At 38.6% G+C, this 24,341-nt stretch overlaps 1 protein-coding gene across 8 annotated transcripts in view; it reads left to right on the top strand.

The window, feature by feature from the left end:
- The first annotated feature begins 3,348 nt into the window (after positions 1-3,348).
- Positions 3,349-24,341, top strand: part of PTPN20 (protein tyrosine phosphatase non-receptor type 20) — a 101,401-nt gene continuing 80,408 nt past the window's right edge. For 3 of the 8 annotated variants that reach the window (XM_034662835.1, XM_034662833.1, XM_034662828.1), the window contains exons 1-3: positions 3,349-3,380; positions 3,667-3,747; positions 6,447-6,529. In XM_034662835.1, the coding sequence (XP_034518726.1) occupies positions 6,521-6,529 (9 nt within the window). In that variant the 5' untranslated portion in view covers positions 3,349-3,380; positions 3,667-3,747; positions 6,447-6,520. Of the gene's footprint in view, positions 3,381-3,418; positions 3,748-6,446; positions 6,530-19,157; positions 19,186-24,341 lie in introns of those variants that run through there. The other 5 variants (XM_019805630.2, XM_034662830.1, XM_034662831.1 and 2 more) reach the window with 4 other exon arrangements.

The following is a 24,341-nucleotide window of genomic DNA, read 5'->3' as shown; positions in this document are numbered from 1 at the left end:
TTATGGAGCTGCCCAAGATTTCATATGTAAGGACCCAGGAAAAAATGCATCTGGACATTGAGCTTGAATGCCTTTGAAGAGAAACAAAGACGTTGCCTTCTGTGTGCACCCTATTCTGTCTAGTTAATAAGATGCAATAAGATGATGACATCTGTATTCTTGCTGGAAAGCCCAGGGCTTGGCACAGACCAAGGGGTCATACATGAGGTTTGAAAGGTGCACATCCGGCTCCTCTGTTAGAATTTGGCAGTGTTTGCAGTTCCCTTTCTGCCACATCATTATTTTACTGTGAATAAGCAGAGTTGGAAGTGGAAGGCAGGGCATTCATGCACAAGAGTTTGTGGCAGGCTCGCCTGCTAACTTAGCAGCTCTCCTGTCAGAGCCTAAGGATTCTCTCTCCTTGCCGGGTGTATAGGCAGAGCGATGGGCTGGTTGAAGCTCTGCAAACAGATGAGCAGCCAACTAATAGATCAATCAATTAATATTTATTGGGCATCTGCCATGTGCTGGGCTCGGGGACTAGGCAGCTGGGAATTCACAATGAGGTAAGTGCATGTCCTTCTGCTCTTTAAATAAAATAGTTTTTGGCTTCCACTGGGATTTTTATTGGCATTGTACTTTCCACAATTTATTTTTATAGAGCCTTTTATGTGCAGTGTCTCAAAGCTAAGTAGAGAGAAAGAAACACACAGGAAGGCTCTACGGCTTCTTCCAAGCTCATGATCCCCATCAACTCACACTTGGTGGTGCTGGGTGTGAAGAACATCATCTAAAAATGAGTCAGGCTGCCAAGCAGAGGCCTGTACCATCATGGGTCCTAGGGACGGTAGTGTTGCTGAAATGATTCTCTTTTTATGTCAGTGTTTCTTATTCTTCATTATGTGTTCTTCCCTGGTTCCAGTCAGGTTTAGAAAACTCTGAACTTGAGCATGGACCTTGTGGACTGTGAAAACATGACTTTGGGTTGCGAGGTCCTGGGTGCGAGCTGTTCAGTGGGGTCTGGAAGCCCCTCATGGGTTCTCTCTGATTGTGTCTGGAGACCCATGCCTTGGGCTGAGGGGCCATTTTGACAGTAAATTCTTGCACTTGAAAGAAGCCGATGGACCCCACCTCAGCAGAGAACAGGTATTTGCCTGGCCCGCTGGTCCATCCAAGAGGGAACCTTGATGCCCAGACCCAGACCAGGGGTGGGGAGGCAGACTGAGATTGCAGAATCAGTGTTACATCTCTGGGCTGGTCACTGATCTCCATAGGAGGCCATTGGAAGGTGGTGTCTGTGGGGCAACAGGGAGGGGATAACCAAGAGACTCCTCAGCTACGCTAGAAAGGGGACCTGGAGGGATGGACTCGAAGAGGCAGAACTGAGGCCTGCACTGGAGGACCAGGCCTGCAATAAGGAGCATGGGCCTGGGGTTGTTTGGTGGAGAGTCCTGGGAGGTTGAGTCCTGGCGCCCAGAGGAAAGGGAGTATTAGCAATCTGGTCTTCTAGACCTGCGTTTTGAATGACTGGTGTGTGCATATGTCTGGTCTAATCTGTGAAGGGTATCAGCCTTACCTACAACAGGACTGAGGCCACAGCTGCCGTGAGTCCTTTGCTTAGAGAGAAGCAGACAGTAAGAGAGGGAAACAGTGAGCACAGCAACTCTTGAAGAACCACAGCCCTAGCAAAATGTGTCAAAGCATCCTCCTGGGAAAGGGAAGCAGCATTTAGTGCCAGACACAGTGCTGGATGCCTCTGTACTTTGTCTCATTAAGCACTTACAACCCTATGGCCCCTTTTTTATAATAAAAAAAAAGAAGAAGAAGAAGAAGAAAGAAAGAAACCAATGCAGAAGTTGGGAAGTAACTTGCTGGAGGTCATCTGCTATTCAGTAGCAGAGCAGAGACCGAAGTCCAGGCCTATGAGACTCCTTGCACTACTGATAACGGGTCAGACACAAGGGTTTGAAAAGACCTCCAAAGACTGGTAGAAAGTTTGATAACACATGCTATAGTTCTTTAAATTTTTCACAGGAGCCAAGAAAACCCTTCTGGGTCAGTGGCCTCTGAGATTATTGTGTGGTTTAGAAGAAAGTTGGGGGTCACTGTGACCAAGTGTTCCCTTAGTCTCCATCCAGGGATTTCCTGACGTTGTAGGTGGGAACTCTTCCTTCTGTGTGTCCCCAGGACAGCCATCTATGCAGGGACATTACAATATTCATAATATTTCAATTCATTCATGCTGCTCTTATTTGTGAAATGGTGACCATGTGCAGAGTTCTGGTATTAGAGACTATGAAGAACAAAAGACACATCAGACACGGGGTCCATCTTTAAGAGCAATCCTACCCTGGCACTGGTATAGCTCACCTGGAGGGCGCCTTGGCTGCCGAGGAAAAACCAGGCCTCTGATGGAGAGAAGGCATCTACCTATTGCAGTGACTCACAGAGCAGGAAGCTGGCCCCTCCACGCCTGGACAGAAAGTGGACATTTTTGCTCAGCACCCCGTTCAGCTCAAGGATATGGCTGTCTCCTTAGACCAACATTGAAGGCCGTGGGCTAAGTGAGGCAGGCGTTGTCATGACTTCAAGGTAAATGGATCTACCACAGTGGCTCTGGTCAGGACCAAATGGAAAGAGATGTACCCACCGAGATAAAAAGATTCTGGCTTCATGTATTGAGGCAATGTTTACACCCTGAATTCCCTCTACACTGACAACACTAACTGAAACTCTCAACTGACCTGTAGCCAACTGACCTCACAGTCTAGTACAGGTTAGTGACTTCTGCAGTAGTTTGTCCTGTCCAAAGTGCCCAAATACTACATCTGTCCTGCTCTGACACTGCAAACCCACCCGCACCCTGGGCCCTCTGCCATTCAGTGTTGGTGCGGGGCAGTCAGGAGTAGGTATGAACGAAGTAACCACCCCTAGGGAACACAGTCGTCCATGGTTCAAGACGTGGGCATGGCTCAGAATGCTGCTTGTTATACACAAGTAATGAATCATGGAACATTACATCCAAAACTAGGGATGTACTGTATGGTGACTTACATAACATAATAAAAAATTATTATTAAAAGAAAAAGAACGCTGCTTAGGAAAGGGGTTATGTACAACAGGGTGGTGGACCAGCTACCCCAGGGAAGCTCCTGCGGTGTACGCAGTTAGCGCTGCAGTGCCTCGGAGGGCCAGCAGGGGAGGCACTGCCAGCTCCCCAGTCCAGCAGCGGCGGCGCTCCAGTGCGCAGGCTCGCGGGCGCCGCTCGGATTGGACGGCACCGACCCCGTAGGCCGGTGGGCTCCCGCGAGAACCCAACTGGCAAGGCGGGCTGGGGGTGGGCCGGGGGCGGTTGGGGCCAGGTCGGGTGGGGCCCGTGGGGCGGGGCGGGGCAGGGCCAGGTGAGGAAAGGTGGTGGGGCCCAGGGGAGGATGGGGGGCCGCTGCGCAGCAGCCTGAGAGGGCGGACTTGGGCCCACCCAGTGGTCCCAGAGGGAGATGCCATTAATGCCCAGGGGCCGAAGGAGTGGGCTGTGGCCCCAGAACCAGGAGGCCTGCCTGCGCTGGTTTCGGTCAGACCCTGGGTAGAGTGAGTCCACTGCAACCTGGGGGTGGGTGGGGCCCTCAGCCTGGGCAGTGTGATGCCCAGCTGTGCTGTGACATGTGTCGTGGTGCCTGTGTGTGACAGGTTTGGGGCAGGAAACGCGTTCGCTCTGTGGTAAAGAAAGGCCTTGAACTCTCGTTGAGGAGCATGGAGCTGATATGATTGGTAAGAAGCCATAATCACTTACTAAGACATGGTCTTCGCTGGCCCGGGCTGGGGAGGTTTAGAGGCCGGGAACTCCATTCCCACTCAAGGACCAGTGAGGGTTGAGGGGCCTAGCAAGAAACAGAGCTTTAACTCATCAGTTAATTCAACAGCTAGTTTCGAACACCTCATGTGTGCCAAGCACTGTTCTGGACGTTGAGAATATACCTAATGGGAGTTATATTGCAGCTGGGAGATAGCTAGTCAAGGCTGCGTCCTGGGATTTTGCCTAGCCTACTTTTGCCTCTCTGTTTAATGAGATGGGGAAAACTGCAGGTGGGGGTAGATTTCATTTTTGGAAGGTGTGGAACCAAGAATTAGGTTTTGAATATGTTAGGTTTGAGATGCCTACTAGGTTTTTCCCCAACGTGCAACATACAAACAACGTAGTTGGAAAGAATTTTCCAGTGAACTCTGTATACCCACCACCTGGGTCCTGCCATTAACATCTAGCAGCCCTTGTTTTTTTTTTTTTCATGTAGTAATTTATCTCTCTGTCCCTCTCCCATCTGTTACCTTATAGATTTATTTATTTTTATTAGGGTAAAATATACATAACGTAAATCTAGATTTTTAAGTTGTCAGATTGGCCACTGGAAATTTGAGTCTGAAGTCCTGGGTGATGTCAGGGCTTTGGAATCACTACCGTATAGATGGTATTTAAACGAAGGATTGGTTGAACACCTAGGTTGAGAGTGCACAAAAAGAGGAGGAGGGGAAGCCAAAAAAAGGAGGAAGTGGTAGTTAACTGTGGCGAATGCTATTGTGTAAGATGAATGTGGAGGTAGGATTGTAATCATTTTAACAAGAAAGACCAGTGGAGTAGAGAGGCCTTAAGGTCAAGTGGACTTTTTTTTGCAAGATAGAAGAAACTAGAATATGTTTATATGCCAGTGAGATTGAACTCATAGGGAGAAATGCGAGAAATGAGAGAGAGGAACATTGCAGGGGGAAGTCCTTGAATATCTGAGCGGGGAAAAGACCCCAGAGTACATGGGTAGTTGGCTTTGAATTGACAGGAACACATATTCCATTAAAACTGGAGGGGAAGCCAAGACAACGGGTGTGGATACAGTTCGGGTGGTGGCACCATGTGTCTGTGATTCAGTCATTGGCTGAAAGGGCACAGGGAAGAGAAGAGGTGTTAGAACTTGGAGGAGACACATGTACCATCATCCTTCTGGAGAGTGGAAAAGTGAAGTAACTAGGGAAATGGGTTGGACTGTCAGGCAGTGTTGAATACCTGTTTGAGTGAGATGTGTAGTCATGAATTTAATGTGAGATCAGCCAGTGGGGTTGTGTGGTTTTCTCTGGGAATGTTAGACCCTGGAAGTGTGTTTTGAGGATTAAATGAGGTCATATATGGAAACCATTTAATAAGTGGCAAGCACATGATGAATGTTACCTATTTTTGTTTGAGTTCTCATTTCATTTTTCTTTTGTTTATGCAAATGTAACTGAGGGGGGCTGACCTTTATCACCTGACAGGGTCTTCTCTAATCAACCCTGAGTCCACTGTTTGCGGCTCTTTGGAAGTCTAGCTCTTGGTGTGGTTATATTTACACAGCTTGATAATTGGGGATGTTGGCTAAAAAGACCAAACTGTGGCAAATGGGGCTCTTATTGGGAGACTAATTCATTCTTGGACTAGATGGGCTGGGGCTTTGTCACAGTGGCAGTTGTAAATTTCTTGTGAAAATCTTCTATTTTGCGTTTCATATTGGATCTAAGGTACTGGGGATTTACAGAATCTACAGTTCTAAGATCACCAGAAGAGATTTTCAGTTTAATAGGTTGTCATTTCTCCCTGACCACTTGTGCAGAATTGTGGTCCAAATAATAATATGGGCTGACACCGACAGCTCTTAAAAATGCCAAGTACTGTTCTAAGTACGTCACATGCATTGTTTTGTTTAATCCTCACCCCAACTCAAGTGAGGCAGGTACTGTCATTATCTCTATTTTTCAGGTGCAAAAATAGTGCAGAGAGGTTGAGTAACTTACCCATAGTACACACAGTCTGATCTCCAGTTTCTGCTGCGGACTAACTTTAAAAAACATTTTTTAAGACTGCTTGGCCATCATTCATCTACACTGTAGTGTACTAGATAGGGTAACAGACTGAAGCAAATTGCCTGGGTTCAAGAACTGCCAGTTACTAACTCTGTGTCTTTGTTCCAGTCATTTAACTTCTGTGTACATTTGTGTGTTTTTTTAATCTATGAAATGGGAGTCATAATAGTAATTGCTTGGTAGAGTTATTGTGAGGATCACATGAGTTAATGTATTTAATAAGCTTAAAATAATGCCTGGTGATTTAAATGCTATTATCATCTGCCTGGTAGTGCAGCCAGGGTGACATGTGTACCGATTGATTGACTCCCCTAAAATCATACTCTAAGGGCCCGGCTATGCTACTGTGTTTAGTGGAGTTTGAAAATTGCAGGGCACTCTATTAATGCTCCTAATTTAGGGGTTGCCTTTCCTTAGATTTTATTATCTCTCCGTGGGAAGCAAATATAACAATTTGCCTCTAGGTGCAGAAAACGACTTAGATTTCATTCAGACTCATCTGACCAGTGAAGTTAATTTCCTTAGTCCCGGTATTGTATACACTTAAAGGGAAATAAAGCCTGGGTATTCCATTTTGTCATTCCCAGATCAGCAGCTTCATGGGATTCGGTGAGAAAGACCAGCGGCCTGCATAGCTGTTGCTGGGCACAGAGTGTGGTAAATGATGTGGGTCAGTAGTCCACACATTAACATGTTCTGAAAAGATCTGTAAAATTTTGACTTTCTGTGATGTGTTGTATCAGTTACTGATTAAAAGCAACTAGGCAGGCTTGGCATGGAAGGCCAGTGAAAGTTCTAAATGATCTTTGCTGGTACATAATAGGGAGAGTAAATGCATGATATAAAGTAATGGTTCTCTGTGGGTTTCTGTCAGAATCACCAGGGGGAGGTTTTATGACGCTTTGCAAAATAACGGGCTCCATGTGCACAGATTCTGAATCACTAAGTTATGGCAATCATAACTTAGTGATGTGGCATCTGGAATCAATATTTTTTGAGAGCTCCACGAATGACTCAGATGTGCAGTTAGCATTGGATGTCATTAGTGCAAATCAGGTGTTTTTCAGCACTGACTGTGTTTTAGGATCACAGATCAATTAGCCTTTTAAAGAGTACTGGTAACTCTGGACCTACCCCAGGGATTCTGATTTAATTGGCTTGCACAAGGTCTGGACATCAGTATTGGTTATTTTAAAAAAAGCTTTGGTCGATTCTAACCTACATCCGGGTATAAATAATCAGCTAGATTTCCCTTCAAAGTGTAGTTACTCATAGATTTAAAATAGACATAGCTTCAGGCAGCATCTTATCATCAGGACAGTGAAAACAGCGTTTCTGAACTTCTCCAATGCAAATGTTCAATTCAGTAATCAGGTAGCAATAGAAGGTATGAATTGATGATTGAATGAACATTTATCATACTATGCAATGAAAATTTCATCAAGTTTGCCCTGGAGAGGCAAATTAACATTTACTAAGAGCTTTGTGTATAATCTCAATCTTTGGGAGGTGTGTATTATTCTTATTTTGTAGATGAGATTTTTGGGGCTGAGGGAGGTTAAGCAGTTTGCCAAGATTTTCACCCAAGTGTGTACAGCTCCGCAGCCTAAGTTCCATTTCCTCAGTAGTTTTCAGTCTTGCCTGCACACTGGGATCACCTGGAGAACTTTAACGATCCAAACTTGAATCTTATTCTTAGATTCTGATTTCATTCGTTTGGTGTGGTCTGAAACCGGTATTTTGCAGAGCTCTCCAGATAATTCTAATGTGCACAATCCTGGTGGTCTAAATTTATTTTCTCTTACACCAGCAGTTTGCCCATCTGTGGACTGCTATGACTAGATTCCTTGACTTCACAAATTTACCTACCTTCGTATCATTTCTTTCTGCTCCTTTTAATACGTATGTATTGAATGCCTACTTTGTGCCATTCGTCTTGGTGCTGAGGTGACACAGTGGTGACAAGACAGACCAAGTCACCTTGGTACTTATATTGAGGAAGATAGATAGTATGCGTGTGAGCAGATGCATATAGACTTACATACATAAGTAAACTTTAAGGTAATGAAAAGTGCTTTTAAGAAAATAAAGCAAGGTAATGAAAATGTGATCCTGACAGCCATGCATGAGAGCTCCAGTTGCTCCACATTCTTGCCAGAACTATTTTGTATTGCTTGTGTGCATGTGTGTTTCATTTCAGCCATTCTAACGGGTATGTAGTGGGATCTCGTTATTGTTTTCTTTTGTATTTTCTATTGACGAATGGTGTTGAGCATTTTTTCATATGTTTATATACTATCCATAGTTTTTCTTTGGTGAAATGTCTGTTCAGATATTTTCCTCATTTAAAAAAACTTGGGTTGTTTGTCTTCTTGTTGAGTTATAACGGTTTTTATATGTTTGGAATATAAATCCTTTTTCAGATAGGTATTTCTTTCAGACTGTGGCTTATCTTTTTATTTTCTTAATGTTATCTTTTGAAGAGCAGGATTTTTAAATTTTTATGAGTCTAATTATCAATTTTTTCTTTTGTGTTTTGTGCTTAGTGTCTTAACATACATATTTTCTCACAGTTCTGGAAGCTAGAAGTCTGAAGTCAGGGTGTGAGCAGGGCCATGCTCTTGCTGAAGTTTGTCCAACCATACCCTTATTCTTATTTCCAGAGCATGATATATTGGATAGGTTGAGAATATTCCAAGTCATCAAGTGCTGGTTCCTTTTTGCTTAACAATTCCTTCTTCAGTTTATTTCTTTCCTCTTAAATTTTGCTGCAGGCATCAAGGAGAAACCATGGTCACATCTTCCACACTTTGCTTAGAAATCTCCTTAGCTAAATAGCTGAGTTCATTACAGTTGACCCTCGAACAGCCTAGGTTTGAACTACATGGATCCACATATCAGTATCAAAAAAAAAATTTTTTTTGGATAAATAACAGTATAGTACTGTAAATGTATTTTCTCTTCTTTATGGTTTTTAAATAATATTTTCTTTTTTTATAGCTTACTTTATTGTAAGAATACAGTATATGATACATATACATATGACGTATTAATTGACTCTTTGTGTTTTTGGTAAGGCTTCCGGTCCACCGTAGGCTTTTAGTAGTTAAGTTTTTGGGAAGTCAAAGTTACAGGTGGATTTTTACTACATGAGGGGTCCATGCCCCTCACCTCCACTTTGTTTAAGGGTCAAGTGTAGTTTTATGTTTTACTTTCCAGCCAACAGGATAACATAATTCAGCCAGTTTCTGCCATTTTGTGACAATGATTACTTTTCTTCCAGTATTCAATAATATATTCATTATTTCCTTTTGAGGCCTTGCCAGAAGAATCTTTAAAGTTTTATTGCTAGCAACATTCTGTTCTTAACAGTATATGTATTCTCCAAGATTGTAGGTGCTTTTTTCACCATTCCCTTCTTTCTCTCTGGCCCCTCACAGAATCGCCTTTAATGTCCATATTTCTACCAACAGTCTTTTCAAGGTAATCTAGGCTTTTTCTAACATGTGCCTCAGAACTCTTAAATCCTCTACCCATTACCTAATTCTGAAGCCACTTCTGCATTTTTTTTTGTATGTTACAGCAACACTGTACTTTCTGATACCAGCATATGTATTAGTTTCTTAGGGATGCTGTAACATAGTGCTACAGAGTGGATGGCTTTAAAACAAAATAAAACAAAACAAAACAAAACAAAACAAAACAAAACAAATGTATTCTTACACAGTTCTGGAGGAAAATTTTGAAATTTTGTCACAAGGCCATGTTCTCTCTGAAGTCTCTACAGAAGAATATTTTTCCTTGCTTCTTCCTAACTTAGGTTGCCAGCAATCCTTGCTGTTCTTGGCTTCTAGACACATCACTCCAGTTTTTGCCTCTGTTATCACATGGATTTCTTCTTCTGCGTCTGTGTGCAAATTTCTCTTATCTCAAAAGGACATCAGTCATTACATTAGGACCTCATCTTAACTTGATTATGTCTGCAAATAGCCTATTTCCAAATAAGTTTACATTCACAGGTACTAGGGGTTAGGACTTCAAAATATCTTTTTAGGGGATACAGTTTGCCCACAGCTATCACATAGGAGAAAATATAGGTGGCCTTGGTTTTGGCAATGAGTATTTAAATACAACACCAAAAGGAATCATCTGTGGATCACCATGAAAGAAAAGATTGATAATTTAGTCTTTATTAAAGTTAAAAACTTCTGTGAAAGATACTGTTAAGAAAATAAAAACAAGTCTCACACTTGGAGATGATGTTTGCAAAATATGTATCTGATAGAGGACTTGTAACATGGTTGAAATCATCCAGAGTGTGGCCTTTTCAGACTGGCTTCTTTTTCTTAGCAACATTCACTTAAGGTTCCTCCATATCTATTTATAGCTTGATAGCTCATTTCTTTTTATCACCAAATAATATTACATTGTGTGGATGTCCCACAGTTTGTTTATCCACTCAACCACTGAAGTACATTTTGGTTGTCTCCAGCTCCCCCCCCCCCCCCCCCCCCCCNCCCCCCCCCCCCCCGCCGCGCCGTTTCTGATGATTATGAATAAAGCAGCTATCAATTTTTGTACACAGGGTTTTCTGTGGATATAAATTTAAAATCAGTTGTGTGAATACCTAGGAGTACAATTGCTAGATCATATGGCAATATTATGTTTAGCTTTATAAAATGCGTTAAATTGTCTTCCAGAGTGACTGTACCATTTTGCATTCCCAGCAATGAATCTCCATCCTTAACAGCATTTGGTTTGGTCAGTTTTTTTGATTTTAGCCTTTCTAATAGGTATGTAGTAACATCTTGTAACTTGGAGCTCTCTAATGACATATGATGTTGAGCATCTTTTCATATGCTTATTTGCCGTCTCCATATATTCTTTGGTGAGGTGTAAATTTATATCTTCTGCCCATTTAAAAAAATTTTTTAAATTGTTGAGCTTTTTAAGAGTTCTTTTTTTTTTTTTTTTTTTAAAGCCACCCAATTTGTGATACTTGGTCATGGTAGTCCTTGGGCACCAATACAGTTACCTTTTAGAAGTTTTGTGTTTTACACTTAGGCCTATAATCCATTTTGAGTTAATTTTTGTAAGTGTAAGGTCTAGATTTTTTTTTTTTTTTAGCTTATGGATGTCCAGTTGTTTCAGTGCCATTTGTCAAAAAGAATATTCTTTCTCCACTGAATTGCATTTGCTCTTTTCTCAAGGATCGGTTGACTGACTTTGTGTGGGTCTATGTCTGGGCTCTCGATGGATCTATTTGTCTGTTTTTTCACCAATGCCATGCTGTATTGATTACCGTAGCTTTATAATAGTAAGTCTTGAAATCCTGTAGTGTCAGTGCTCTAACTTGTTCTTTAGTATTGTGTTGCCTATTTCAAATCTTTTGCCTTTTCAATATGCTTTAGAAAGTGTTTATTGGTAACTACAAAATAACTTGCTGGGATTTGGATTGAGGTTGCATTGACTTCATAAAACACATTTGGAAGAATTGAGATCTCAACAGTTTCGAGTCTTTCTATCCATGGAATATTGGATATGGAATATTTCTTCATTTATTTAGATCTTTCCTTTCATCAGTTTTGTAGTGTTCCTCCTATATATTCAGTACATATTTTGTTAGATTTATACCTATGTATATCATTTTGGGTGAAGCTAATGTCTGATGTGTTTTTTATTTCCACTTCCATTTATACATTGCTGGTATATAGGAAAGGAATTGACATTTGTGTATTAACTTTGTACCCTTCAGCCTTGCTATAATTGCTTATTAGTTCCAGGAGTTCTTTTATTGTTGTTGATTCTTTGGGATTTTCTTTTTAGACAATCCTGTCATTGGAGATGAAAGACAGTTTTATTTTTTTTCTTTCCAATCTGTGTATCTTTTATTTCCCTTTCTTGTCTTATGCATTAGGCAGGACTTCTATAATTTGATCTTGAGTAGGAGTGGTGAGGGAGGACATCCTTGCCTTGTTCCCCATCTTAAAAGAAAGCATCCAGTTTATCATCATTAAGTCACCTGTAGATTTTTTGTAGATGTTCTTTATCAAGTTGAGGAAGTTCCCCTGCTCTAATCCTATTTTCCTGAGAGTTTTTATCGTGAATGTATTTGGATTTTTGTTAAATGTTTTTTTCTGTGTATATTGATATATTAATATAATTTTTCTTCCTTAGCCTGTTTTGTTGCATTACATCAATTGGTTTTCAAGTGTTGAACCAACCTTGCATACCTGGAATAAATTTTGCTGGTCATGGTGTATAATTATATGTATATATTATTGGATTAAATTGCTATTATTTTTGTTGAGGATTTTTGTATCTGTGTTCATGAGTGATTTTAGCCTATAGTTTTTTTTTCTTTTCTTTTAAATGTCTTTATCTGGTTTTGATGTTAGGGCAACATTGGCTTCATAGAATGAGTTAGGAAGAGTTCTGTATGATTCTGTCTTGTGGAAGAGATTGGAGAGAATTGGTATATTTTTTAATGAGTTAATTTCTTTCATAAACATAGGCCAATTCACATGATCTATTTTTTCTTTTGTGAATATTAGTTGTTTATGTTTTATAAATAATTGGTCTCTTTAAGTTATCAAATTTGAGGGGCATGATAATATTCCTCTATTATCCTTTGAATGTCCATAGAATCAGTAGTGATGGTCCCTTTTTATTTCTGATATTAGTAATTGTTATCATCTCACTTTTTTTCTTGGTTATCCAGGTTTTAGTTTAAGTTTATTAATTTTATTTATCTTTGCAAAGAACCAGTTTTTGGTTTTGTTGATTTTCTCTGTTGATTTGCTGTTATCAATTTCATTTATTTCTGCTCTAATCTTTATTATTTCTTTTCTTTACTTATTTTATTTTTACATTGCTCCTCTTTAATTTCCTGAGGTAGAAGCTTAGTTGTTGATTTTATCTTTCTTTTTCTAATATACATATTTAGTACTTTAAATTTCTTTCTAAGTACTGCTTTTTCTATATATCACAAATTTTGATAAGTTGTATTTCCATTTTCATTTATTTCAAAATATTTTAAAATTTCTCTTGAGACTTTGACCTCTGTGTTATCTAATCACATGTTGTTTAATCCCCAGCTATCCTCCTATTATTCTAATTTATTTTCACCGTGGTCTGAGAACATATTTGTACTCTTTCAAATTTATTTTAGTGTGTCTTATGGCTTGAGATGTGACCTATCTTTGTGAATGTTCCATGTAAGCTTGAGAAGGGTGTTTATTCTGCTGTTGTTGAAGGAAGTATTTAATAAATGAATAAATGTCAATTAGATATAGTTGATTGCTGGTGTTGATCAGTTCAACTGTGTCCTTACTGATTTTCTGTTACTGAATCTGTCAACTACTGATAGAAGGGTGATGAGGTCTATAACTAAAATAGTGGATTTGTTCATTTTTCTTTGTAGTTTTATTACTTTTTGCTTCATATATTTTGCCACTTTTGTTAGATGCATACATGTTAAGGATTATTATGTCATCTTGGAAAATGGACAGCTTATCATTATTAGTGCCACTCCTTGTCCCTGATAATTTTCCTTGTTCTGGAGTCTACTTTGCCTGACATTAATATAGATACTCTAGCTTTCTTTCAATTAGTGTTAGCATGCTATATCTATTTCTTTCCCTTTCTAAAAAATTTCTTTGTCTTCATATTTAAAGTTGGATTCTTTTTTTTTTTTTTTAAGATTTTATTTATTTATTTGACAGAGATAGAGACAGCCAGCGAGAGAGGGAACACAGGCAGGGGGAATGGGAGAGGAAGAAGCAGGCTCATAGCGGAGGAGCCTGATGTGGGGCTCGATCCCACAACGCTAGGATCACGCCCTGAGCTGAAGGCAGACGCTTAACCTCTGTGCCACCCAGGCGCCCCATAAAGTGGGATCCTTTTTTCTGGGGGGAGAGGGACAGAAGGAGAGGGAGAGAAAGAATCTTCAGGAGCTTCCACACCCAGCGCAGAGCCTGAGCGGGGCTCGATCTCATGACCCTAAGATCATGACCTGAGCCGAAATCAAGAGTCAGACGCTTAACTGACTGAGCCACCCAGGTACCCATAAAGTGGGATTCTTGTAGATAACTTGTATTTGGGTCTTTTAAAAAATCTACTGACATGTAAGTATATTTATTAGACTATTCACGTTTAAAGTGATGATAATGTAGTGGAGTTAAAGTCTACCATGTTTGTAACTGTTTTCTATTTGTTGTGCTTGTTCTTTGTTTCTTGATCTTCCCTCATTTTTCACCTTTTCTGATTTTAATTGATCATTTTGTGATCAGTCATTTATGGTAAATAATTTTCTCTCCTATTAATTAGAAAATTATTATTTTTTTAGTGGTCACCCTAGTGTTTGCAGTATACATTTATAATAAATATGAGTTCATATTCAAATAACATGCTGTTTGCAGTATACATTTATAATAAATATGAGTTCATATTCAAATAACATGCTGTTTCATGGGTACTCCATTATCTTATTATACAGTAGTCCCATTTTTTTCCCTCTTATCCCTTACATTGTTGTCATTCATTTTATTTATCCATATGCTGTAATCATCCAGTACATTGTTTCTATTATTACTTTGAAAAGTTACTAGATCAATTAAGAATAAGAAAAATAAACAATTCTATTTCACCTTCATTTATTCTTTCTGTGATGTCCTTTGTTAATGTATGTCTTAGTTTCTGACTTTTTCCTTTTCTTTGAAAAACTTCTTTAAAATTTCCTGCAAAGAGGATCTGCTAGTGGCAAAGTCTCCCAGTTTTAGTTTGTTTGAGAAAGTCTGTTTCTCCTTCACATTGGAAAGATAATTTCACAGGATACAGAATTCTAAATTTGGGGTTTTTTTCTTTCAACATTTAAAGTACTCCACTCTATAGTCTTGTTTTTATGGTTTCTGATGAGAAATCTGATGTAATTCTTATCCTTGTTCCTCTACAGGTAAGATATTTTTACCTCCTTCTCGTTTCTTTCAAGACTTTTTCTTTGTCTTTGGTTTTCTGCAGTTTGGATATGATATGCTTTGGGTATTTATCCTCCTTGGTGTTTTCTGAGTCTCTTGGATCTGTGGTCTGGTGTCTGTTATTAATTTTGGGAAATTCTTGATTAATTTTACTTCAAGTATGTCTGCTCCTTCCTTCCCTTTCTTTTTCCCTCCCTCCCTCCCTCCCTCCCTCCCTTCTTTCCTTTATTCTCCTTGTGGCATTCCCATCATACATATGTTACACTTTTTTGGATTGTCCAATAGTTGTTATACACTTTGTTCTGTTCCCCACCCCACCCCCCCCTTTTCTTTTTTCTCTTTCTTTTTCGTTTGGGAAGTTTCCGTCGACATATCTTCAACCTCCACTGATTCTTTCTGCAGCCACGTCCAGTCTACTGATGAGTTTATCAAGAGCATTCTTCATTTATGCTATAATGTTTTCAGCTTTGAGCATTTCCTTTTTATTCTTTTTAGAGTTTCCATCTCTTTGTGTACATTACCTGTCTGTTTTTGCACATTATTTACTTTTTTTTTTTTTTTTTGGCCAGAGCCCTTTTTTTTTTTAAAATCCTTGTTTTATAATTTNATCCTTGCTTGATAATTTCAATATGTGTGTCATATCTGAATGTAGTTCTGATATTTGCTTTGTCTCCTCAGATGGTGGGGTTTTTCTTTTACTTGTTTAGAATGTTTTGTAATTTTTTTGAAAGCCATAGTATTTGAGTAATAGGAACTGAGGTAGGTAGTTAAGCTTTTTGTCATTCTGGCTAGGAGCTGGGCTCTGTCTAATGATTCCTATAGCTGTAGGTGCCAGGGATTGCAGTTTCTTCTAATTTCCTTTTTTTTTTTTTTTAATCTTTCCCTACCTTTATTGTCTTTGGGTCTTCCTAAGAATTACTACTTAAGTAGTGTGACTTGCAACTTGCGACTTTTTCAGTTATAATCAACTGCTAACATATTGAAGCCTCATTGATATGGTAGGGTTTGAGGAAGAAAAGCATTGTAAAATCTTATGATTTAATCTCATTTTTTGGTGGGCCTTAGTCATTGGAATGTGACTTTCTGAAGTGTTTTTTAGTCTCTTTTTTATTCCTCTTTATATAAGACAGATGGCTAGAGGAAGCTAGAGTTGCCAATTGCTCTTCCTCCAGGTCAGATAAGGCTCAAGTACTTTTCCTTGGAGTGCAGGCCTTTATCCTGGGGAATGCTTTAGGGACAATGCCAGATGGTTACTCTGTTCTCCCCTCCCTCATCTAAAACACAGTGGTATTTTTTAAAATACTTTTCCTCATGAGAACCTGGTAGAGTTCCTGGAGCTAAAATCCATATAAGTATTGGGGCCCCTTAAGTATGGACCCTTAGTTTTTGGGTTTTTCTTCTCCACTTCACTCCTTTTTATTTTGGAACATATTTCATTCTATTATATGATTATACATTCATCCAATGAGGGGCATCTGGACTGTTTTAAGGTTGAACTTATTATGAAAAGCTCTACAATGAACATTGATGAACAAGTCTTTGTGTGCATCCAAATTTTCATTTCACTTAATGAATTTCTTTTAGTAAATATCTAAGAGGGAATGTACTGCTTCTGTGGTAAGTACATGTTTAATGTAAAAAGAAACTGTCACACTTGATTTAAAAGCATTTGTGTCATTTTACATTCTCCAGCTATACATGAGAATACATAGTTTGTCCAAATCATTGCCAACACTTGTAATTTTTCCAAATCATTGTCAACACTTCCAATTTTTAGCCTTTTTAATTTTGGGCTTTCTAGTGGTGGAGGAGTAGCGGTATCTTATTGCAGTTTTATTTTGCATTTTTCTGTTACTTAGTCATGTTGTGGTCTTTTCACGTGCTTACTGGCAATTTCTTTACGTCTTTTGGGTGAGTTTCTGTCTTTTGCCCATTTTTTAAGAATTGATGTTATTGGCTTATAACATATTAATTTCGGGTGAACAGCATAATGATTCAGTATTTGTATATATTGAGAAATCACCACAGTAAGACTAAATGACATCCATCACCACACAATTGTAATTTTTTTCTTGTATTAAGAACTTACCAGACCTACTCTCTGAGCAATTTTCAAATATATGGTATATTAACTCTGGTCACCTGCTGTACATTACATCTCTAGGGCTTATTTATTTTATAATTGCACGTCTGTATCTTTTGGCTACCTTCACAGGGCCTTTTCACTTTCAAAGTAGTCCATACTCAGCCTCTAGCACTTTGTAAAACTTACTGTTTAATTCTTCCTACTCCTTACTGGCTCTGATACCTTCTGTTGTAGGTAGCTGATCTCAGCTGTGCTTCTCTGCATTTGCCTATCTCTCCAGGTTTGGGGTGGTGATTTGCTCTGATACCTCAGTTCTCTGGTAGATCTAAGAAAAGTCATTGGTTTTTACTTTCTTTAGCCTTTTACTTGTGAGGATGGGAGTGATGACTTCCTAGCTCTTTGCATGTTGAATCTAAACCAGAAGTCATTATTATCTGTTGAAGAGATAAAAAATCCTTTATATTTTTACCATTTCTGGTATTTTTCACATTTTTTTTTTTGTGTAGCTTCAAATTTCCATGTGTATCATGGAAATTTGTATCGTATTCTTCTGAAGAACTTCATTTAACATTTCTTTTAGTGCTAGTATGCTGACACTGAATTTTGTCAGGTTCTTTTTTTTCTTTTTTCTTTATTTTTCTGTACTTTTCTATAGTTTTTCTTTGTATTTCTATATTTTCTCTATTTTTCTATATTTTCTTTCTTTTTTCTTTCTTTTTGACCTCATAATTGAAAGATATTTGTGGTGGAAATGAAATTCTGGAATGACAGATATCTTTTAGCACTTCAAAGATGTCATTCTATTGTCTTCTGGCTTGAATCATTTCTGCTAAGGAATTGCCTATAAGTTTTCTTTTTTTCTAGATACCGCCAAGATTTTCTTGATTTCTTTGTTTTCTAGCACTTGCATTATGATATGTGCAATCCATATACCCTCCCTCCCTCCACTTGGGGTTCTGAGTGTTTCTTTGATTTGTGATTTCTTATCACATATTAAGTATGGAAATTTCTCAGTTATTCTCTCTTTTGGTGACTCCCATTATACAGAAATTAGGCCATTTGATAATGTCCCATAACTTTGAGTGATCTGTTCAGTCTTCTAATAGCTCCATCTAAGAAATCCTTTATCTCTGATAGTTTTTTATTTCTAGTATTTCCATTTGATTTTTTAAAGTAGTTTCTGTCACTCTACTGAAATTTTACACCTGCCTATACATGTTATCTTTCTTTTCCAGTTGATCCTTTAACATTGTGTGGTGACCTCTTCCTCATTTTAGTTTGAGACCTTATCAAAGTCACCTTTACCATCCATATTTCTACCAAAATTCTGTTCATGGCCACTTAGGTGTTCTCTAAGAAAATGGAAGCTTTGTCTGTAGCTGTCCTCTTTTCTTCTTGAGCTCTTAACCAGAATTGCCTTTAAGTGTCCTTTCATGGCAGTCTAGGCTTTTTCTAGCATGAACCTCAGACTCTTCTAGCCTCTACCGATTACCAAGTTCCAAGGCTGCTTCTGCATTAAGTATTTGTTAGAGCAGCACCCCCACTTCTCAGTACCAGTTTTCCTCTTAGTGACTTCATGCTGCTACAACATAATACCATAAACTAAGTAGCTTAAACAGCAGACATTTATTTCTCACAGTTTTGGATGCTGAAAGTCCAAGATTGGGGTTCCAGCCTGGTCATGTTTTGGTGAGAACTCTCTTCCAGGTTGCAGACTGCCGTCTTATTGTTGTGTCCTCACATGGTGGAAAGAGAGCTACCTGGCTCTCTGGTCTTCTTATAAGGGCACTAATCCCATTCATGAGAGCTCCACTCACATGATCTTAATTACCTCCCAAAGGCCCCACCTCCAAATAACATCACATTGGGATTAAGGTTTCAACATGTGAATTTTGGAGGGACACAAACATTCATTCCTTTGCAGGTGGAAACCAGTTGCAAGCTTTCAGAGTTCTCTCTTAGTGAGGTCACACAGAATGTACTTAATTCCCCCAGCAACAAGTTATGACAACTTGTATGAAATGTTGTCTACCAAGGAAGCTCACCTGAGGCTAGGAATTGAGGGTCTTTCTTGGGGGTCAGTCATGGAGGCACACAGTATTTGTGTGACTGATGGTGGTCACTAAAATTCCAGATGCCCATAAAGAAATCAGGTGTTCAGCATACACCACATCATTTATACAGTGTAGGCACAATGAGCCTCTTTTCTCATTAAGGGAAAGTTTTGCCAGGCAAGTTCCCAGATGACAGCCAAGGGCCACACTTGTAAGTAGGTTTTTCTAAGTGTAGCAGCCTCAGGCCTGCTATGTCAACTCTTGTCTATACACATATATAATGTGTATATGTTTGTGACTGTTCCCTATAAGTAAATAGTTTCTTGGGTTATATGAGCCAAGGTCTATTGATTAAGGGTACAGGAACTATATATTTTGAAATAGGCACTCTCTTGTAATTACTGGCATATTTCCTAAAGAGAGAGAGGCAGGTAAGAGGGAAAATAAAAAGGAAGAACAGACAGATGGACAGACAGATGGACCTGATGTTGAGGAGGTTTGAGGAAATATGCCAAAGCAATTTATGTCTTGAATGAAACAAATAGTAGAAGATTGTTTATCTTGGCACCTAAATATCTTGGCATCTAGGTAATGAAATCATTTTAAAATGATGTTTTTAGTAAGTAGTTATTTTTACTAATGCCATTCTAACAATTAAAAAGTATTTGCTCAGAGTGTGGCACATGGTAAGTATGTCAGTCCCTGGGTTGCAAGTGATTGAAAATTGCTGACACAGAATCCCAGTGCTTTTTTAAATACAAACAAAAGGATAAGGACCTGGGAGGGGTGACAGTTCTTTCTCATTTCTGATTGGTGGATAGCAACTATTTTTTTAATGTTTAAACTTATATTAGTAACTTGATTTTTTAAATTGTTCTTACACAATTACCTCAATGTGTTTTATTTTACTTTTTTTGAAACAACTATCTTTTTATGGCCTTTAAAAATCAGCTTTTTTATTGAGGTATACTTATGTTTGAAAATCTTCATCTTGTGAATAGAGACAGTTTCAGTTTTTCCGTCCCCATTTGAATACTTAATTTCTTTTTCTTGCCTGATTGTGTTGGCCGGAACTGCCAGTGGCTCTGGAGGTAGCGCTTCAGCACTTCATCCCTCCCTGCTCCATATCCCCCAGGCCTCGCACACACATACTGCAGAGAGTGACTAAGAAGGCACTGATCAAAAGTGAAATTTCCTAAGGGTAACTTTACTTTCTACGTGAATATTGGTTAGCTTCATAATTGGAAAAATTTGTTTCTTAAAAAAAACACACAACTAAACTAAAACCAATTCTTAAATGGCATAAAATATGCTAAATATTAATAGCCAAGAAGCATGCCTTGAGAATTCAGTCACAGGAAATATAGATTCCACAGGAAGGAACTCTTGTTCCTGAGGTGACTTCAGGTAGGAGAGTAGGATACTCAGTACTGGGCATTTTGGTTTCTTTCATTCTCTTCTCTCTAGGCCAACATAGGTCTCAGAGAGAGTGGGTCATGATAGAACTTTCAAAAGGATTAGAAGTGCTCAGCGCTGGAGGTTAAAATTACCAGGACAAGGTGCTGAGCATGTTGTTTCAAATTATATTTTGGTATCTTGCATCCAACAAAAAGTCCAATATGCAGGAATGGTCTTTGCTGGCATCTGCTTTAATTCTTCGAGCATTTGAGACAGACTGAAAATAGCACCTTAACTGGGCCTTCGAGAATGTGTACAGTACTCATTGGCTCTTCTGTGTCACCCTATCTCCTGAAAAAAAATGTCCTGCTTTTGTTTCTTGCGCAAACCAAACACTTGTGTTTTTTTCCTCTTATGATCACATGGGACCACTTTATGTCATATTGGAACTTTGTCTATCCTCAGTGCTGTATCCCAAAACAACTACTAATTTTTTTTTTAATATTTTCCCCTTCTGAGGGTTCTGATTTTCTACACTGTAGCAATCTTCTTTAGGAATTGGAGGGAAACTTTTAATTTAGGAATCTGACCTCTGCGACTTCCCAGAGTTCTTGACATGGTTATGCAGATTGCCTGGTGATGCATACACATTTTTCATGGAATTAATTAATTAGTTAATCCATCAGACATTTCTTGAGTGTCTAGAATGTGCTAGTCACTGAACGTGCAAAAATGAAAAAGTTAAAGTTCCTGACTTCAAGATGTTTATGGTTCAACTTGGGGAGATGAGTCCAGAAATCATTGTGAAAAAAAGAAATTATAGGGGAAGCACTGCTGGGGGCTTACATAGTCAAGCATTGGAGGAAGTGGTAATACGGTAAAAGTTTTCACTATATTTCCTTAAAATTTTCTTTTGCATTATAATAAATGAAGATTCTGTTTTTATTATATAATTTACTTTTGTAGACTTTATAGACCACCTAGGCTTTAATACATGCTTGTTGAATTGTATAATCTTAAACTTTTGCTGATTTACTATAGTAGCTGCAACTCAAAAACTGAATTAAATGTTAATCAGCTTAATTAAGATATTCTTTTGTCTATCTGTCCTAAGATATACTGGATAAAATGTAAGATAAGAGAAATTCATCCCATTTGATTGTTCTATTTCTACAGGCCTATCTCAAACTCACTGCACTAATAAATGCCAGAAATGGGCGTGTGTTTCTGATCAAAGTTGTTTGCTCTGGGAGCACTACTGACTTCTATGAAAGATGTGAAACTGGTGACTGTTGGTTTGGATTAATATGAATTTCAGTCTACTCATTGGTGTGCTAGAGAGATCTTTTGTATGTTGGGGGGTGTATTTATATAAAGAGGACAACTTGTAGTACAGGACCATTCATATGTTTATTTGGTAGAATGCAGCATCTAGCGTATTTAAAACCTGGTATTTAAGTAGGAGTATCTCCAGTTATCAAGGAGTATCTTGAAATTATCTAACAAAATTTCTAAAGAAAATTCATTTTATTTGTTTTTAATTAAGGTTGTATCATTTTAAATATTTTTAGTTCATGTATTTGGGAGACAGAAAGTTGGGCATTATTCTTAGTGTTTCTTAGTTACCAGTGAGGTCGTTAACTTCTCAGGTCTGCTTCCAGGGAAGGCTCACCACTGAAGCCCAAGACTACAGTACCAGTCACGAGGCCACCGCTGTCTTTTTAAAAAGAAAAGATATTTTTTCCCCATCGACAAAGTAGCATTTAAAAAAATTGAAAGTGTGATGCATTAAAATTTGAGATGAAGCCATGTTAGAGACTTTATTTAATTTATTGACTAGTAAAGGAGCCAGGAAGATGGCAAAGGTGGTTCAGAAAACACTTGTGGATCCAGATTTTTATAGGCATTTGGAATGAATGTTAGAATAAGAACGCTAGGTTAGATTTAGAAAGTCTGGTTTAATTTCTGACAGGGCAATACATGATAATCTTTGATGTTATATTTCCTATCAGAAATTATTTGTATCCCTACTGGTCAAAGATCTGTAGGTACAATTCTTTACATAACTGAATAATCCTTGGGAGGGCCTGTTAAATATCGTCCTCATATAACGTTAAAAGGTTATGTAACCTACATTTTTGCCTTACATCCATGTTTTAAATAATGTTTCTTAACATCCTATATCTCAAAGTTTTAAGGTATGTATGTTTCAAAACATTAACTTTTATTTTATTTTTTTTATTATGTTCAGTTAGCCACTGTATAGTACATCATTAGTTTTTGATTTAGCGTTCAATGATTCATTAGTTACGTGTAAGACCCAGTGCACATCACAACATGTGCCCTTCTTAATACCCATCACCCTGTTACCCCCTCCCCTCTAAAACCCTCACTTTGTTTCCCAGGGTCCATAGTCTCTCATGGTTCGTCTCCCTCTCTGATTTCTCCCCCTTCAGATTTCCCTCCCTTCCCCGTGGTCCTTCGTGCTATTGCTTATATTCCACGTATGAGTGAAATTGTCTTTCTCTGCTCAACTTTCTTCACTTAGCATAATCCCCTCCAGTTCCATCCATGTCGATACAAATGGTGGGTATTCATCTTTTCTGATGGCTGATTAATATTCCATTGTATATATGTACCACATCTTCTTTATCCATTCATCTGTTGAAGGACATCTCAGCTCCTTCCACAGTTAGGCTATTATGGACATTGCTGCTATGAACATTGGGGTGCAGGTGCCCCTTCTTTTTACTACATCTGTATCTTTGGGGTAAATACATAGTAGTGCAATTGCTTGGTTGTAGGGTAGCTCTATTTTTAACATCTTGAGGAACCTCCATACTGTTTTCTAGAGTGGCTGTACCAGCTTGCATTCCCACCAACAGTATAAGAGGGTTCCCCTTTCTCCACATCCTAACCAACGTTTGTTGTTTCCTGTTTTGTTAATTTTTCCATTCTGATTGGTGTAAGGTGGTATCTCATTGTGGTTTTGATTTGCATTTCCCTGATGGCTAGTGATGTTGAGCATTTTTTCATGTGTCTTTTAGGCATTTGTATGTCTTTTTTTGGAGAAGTGTCTGTTCATGTCTTCTGCCCATTTTTTGACTGGGTTATTAGTTTTTTGAGTGTTGAGTTTGAGAAGTTCTTTCTAGATCTTGGATATCAGCCCTTTTTCTGTAACGTCATTTGCAAATATCTTCTCCCATTCCGTGGGTTGCCTCTTAGTTTTGTTGACTATTTCCTTTGCTGTGCAGAAGCCTTTTATCTTGATGAAGTCCCAAAAGTTCATTTTCGCTTTTGTTTCCCTTGACTTTGGAGGCGTGTCTTGAAAGAGGTTACTGTGGCTGATGTCGAATAGGTTACTGCCCATGTTCTTCTCTAGGATTTTGATATATTTCTGTCTCACATCAATGTCTTTCATCCATTTTGAGTTTATCTTTCTGTATGGTGTAAGGGAATGGTCCAGTTTCATTCTTCTATATGTAGCTGTCCCATTTTCTCAGCACCACTTATTGAAGAGGCTGTCTTTTTTCCAATTGGATATTTTTTCCTGACTTGTCAAAGATTAGTTGACCATAGAGTTGAGGGTCCATTTCTGGAGTCTCTATTCTGTTCCATTGGTCTATGTGTCTGTTTTTGTGCCAATACCATGCTGTCTTGGTGACCACAGCTTTGTAATATAGCTTGAAGTCAGGCAACGTGATGCCCCCAGCCTTTATTTATTTATTTTTTTTTCATCATTCCCTTGGCAATTTGGGGTCTTTTCTGGTTCCATACAAATTTTAGGATTGTTTGTTCCAGCTCTTTGAAAAATGCCGATGGTATTTTAATACGGATGGCACTGAAAGTGTAAATTGCTCTGGGCAGGGTAGACATTTTAACAATGTTTATTCTTCCAATCCATGAACATGGAACATTAACTTTTAAATTCAGATTATAGTAATCCAATATCATTTGCAGGTAGCTAGT

This window comes from Ailuropoda melanoleuca, chromosome 6 (genome assembly GCF_002007445.2).
Source record: "Ailuropoda melanoleuca isolate Jingjing chromosome 6, ASM200744v2, whole genome shotgun sequence".
NCBI lineage: Eukaryota > Metazoa > Chordata > Mammalia > Carnivora > Ursidae > Ailuropoda > Ailuropoda melanoleuca.
Note: the sequence above shows the minus strand (reverse complement) of the source record. Positions and strands in the feature narration are given on the sequence as shown.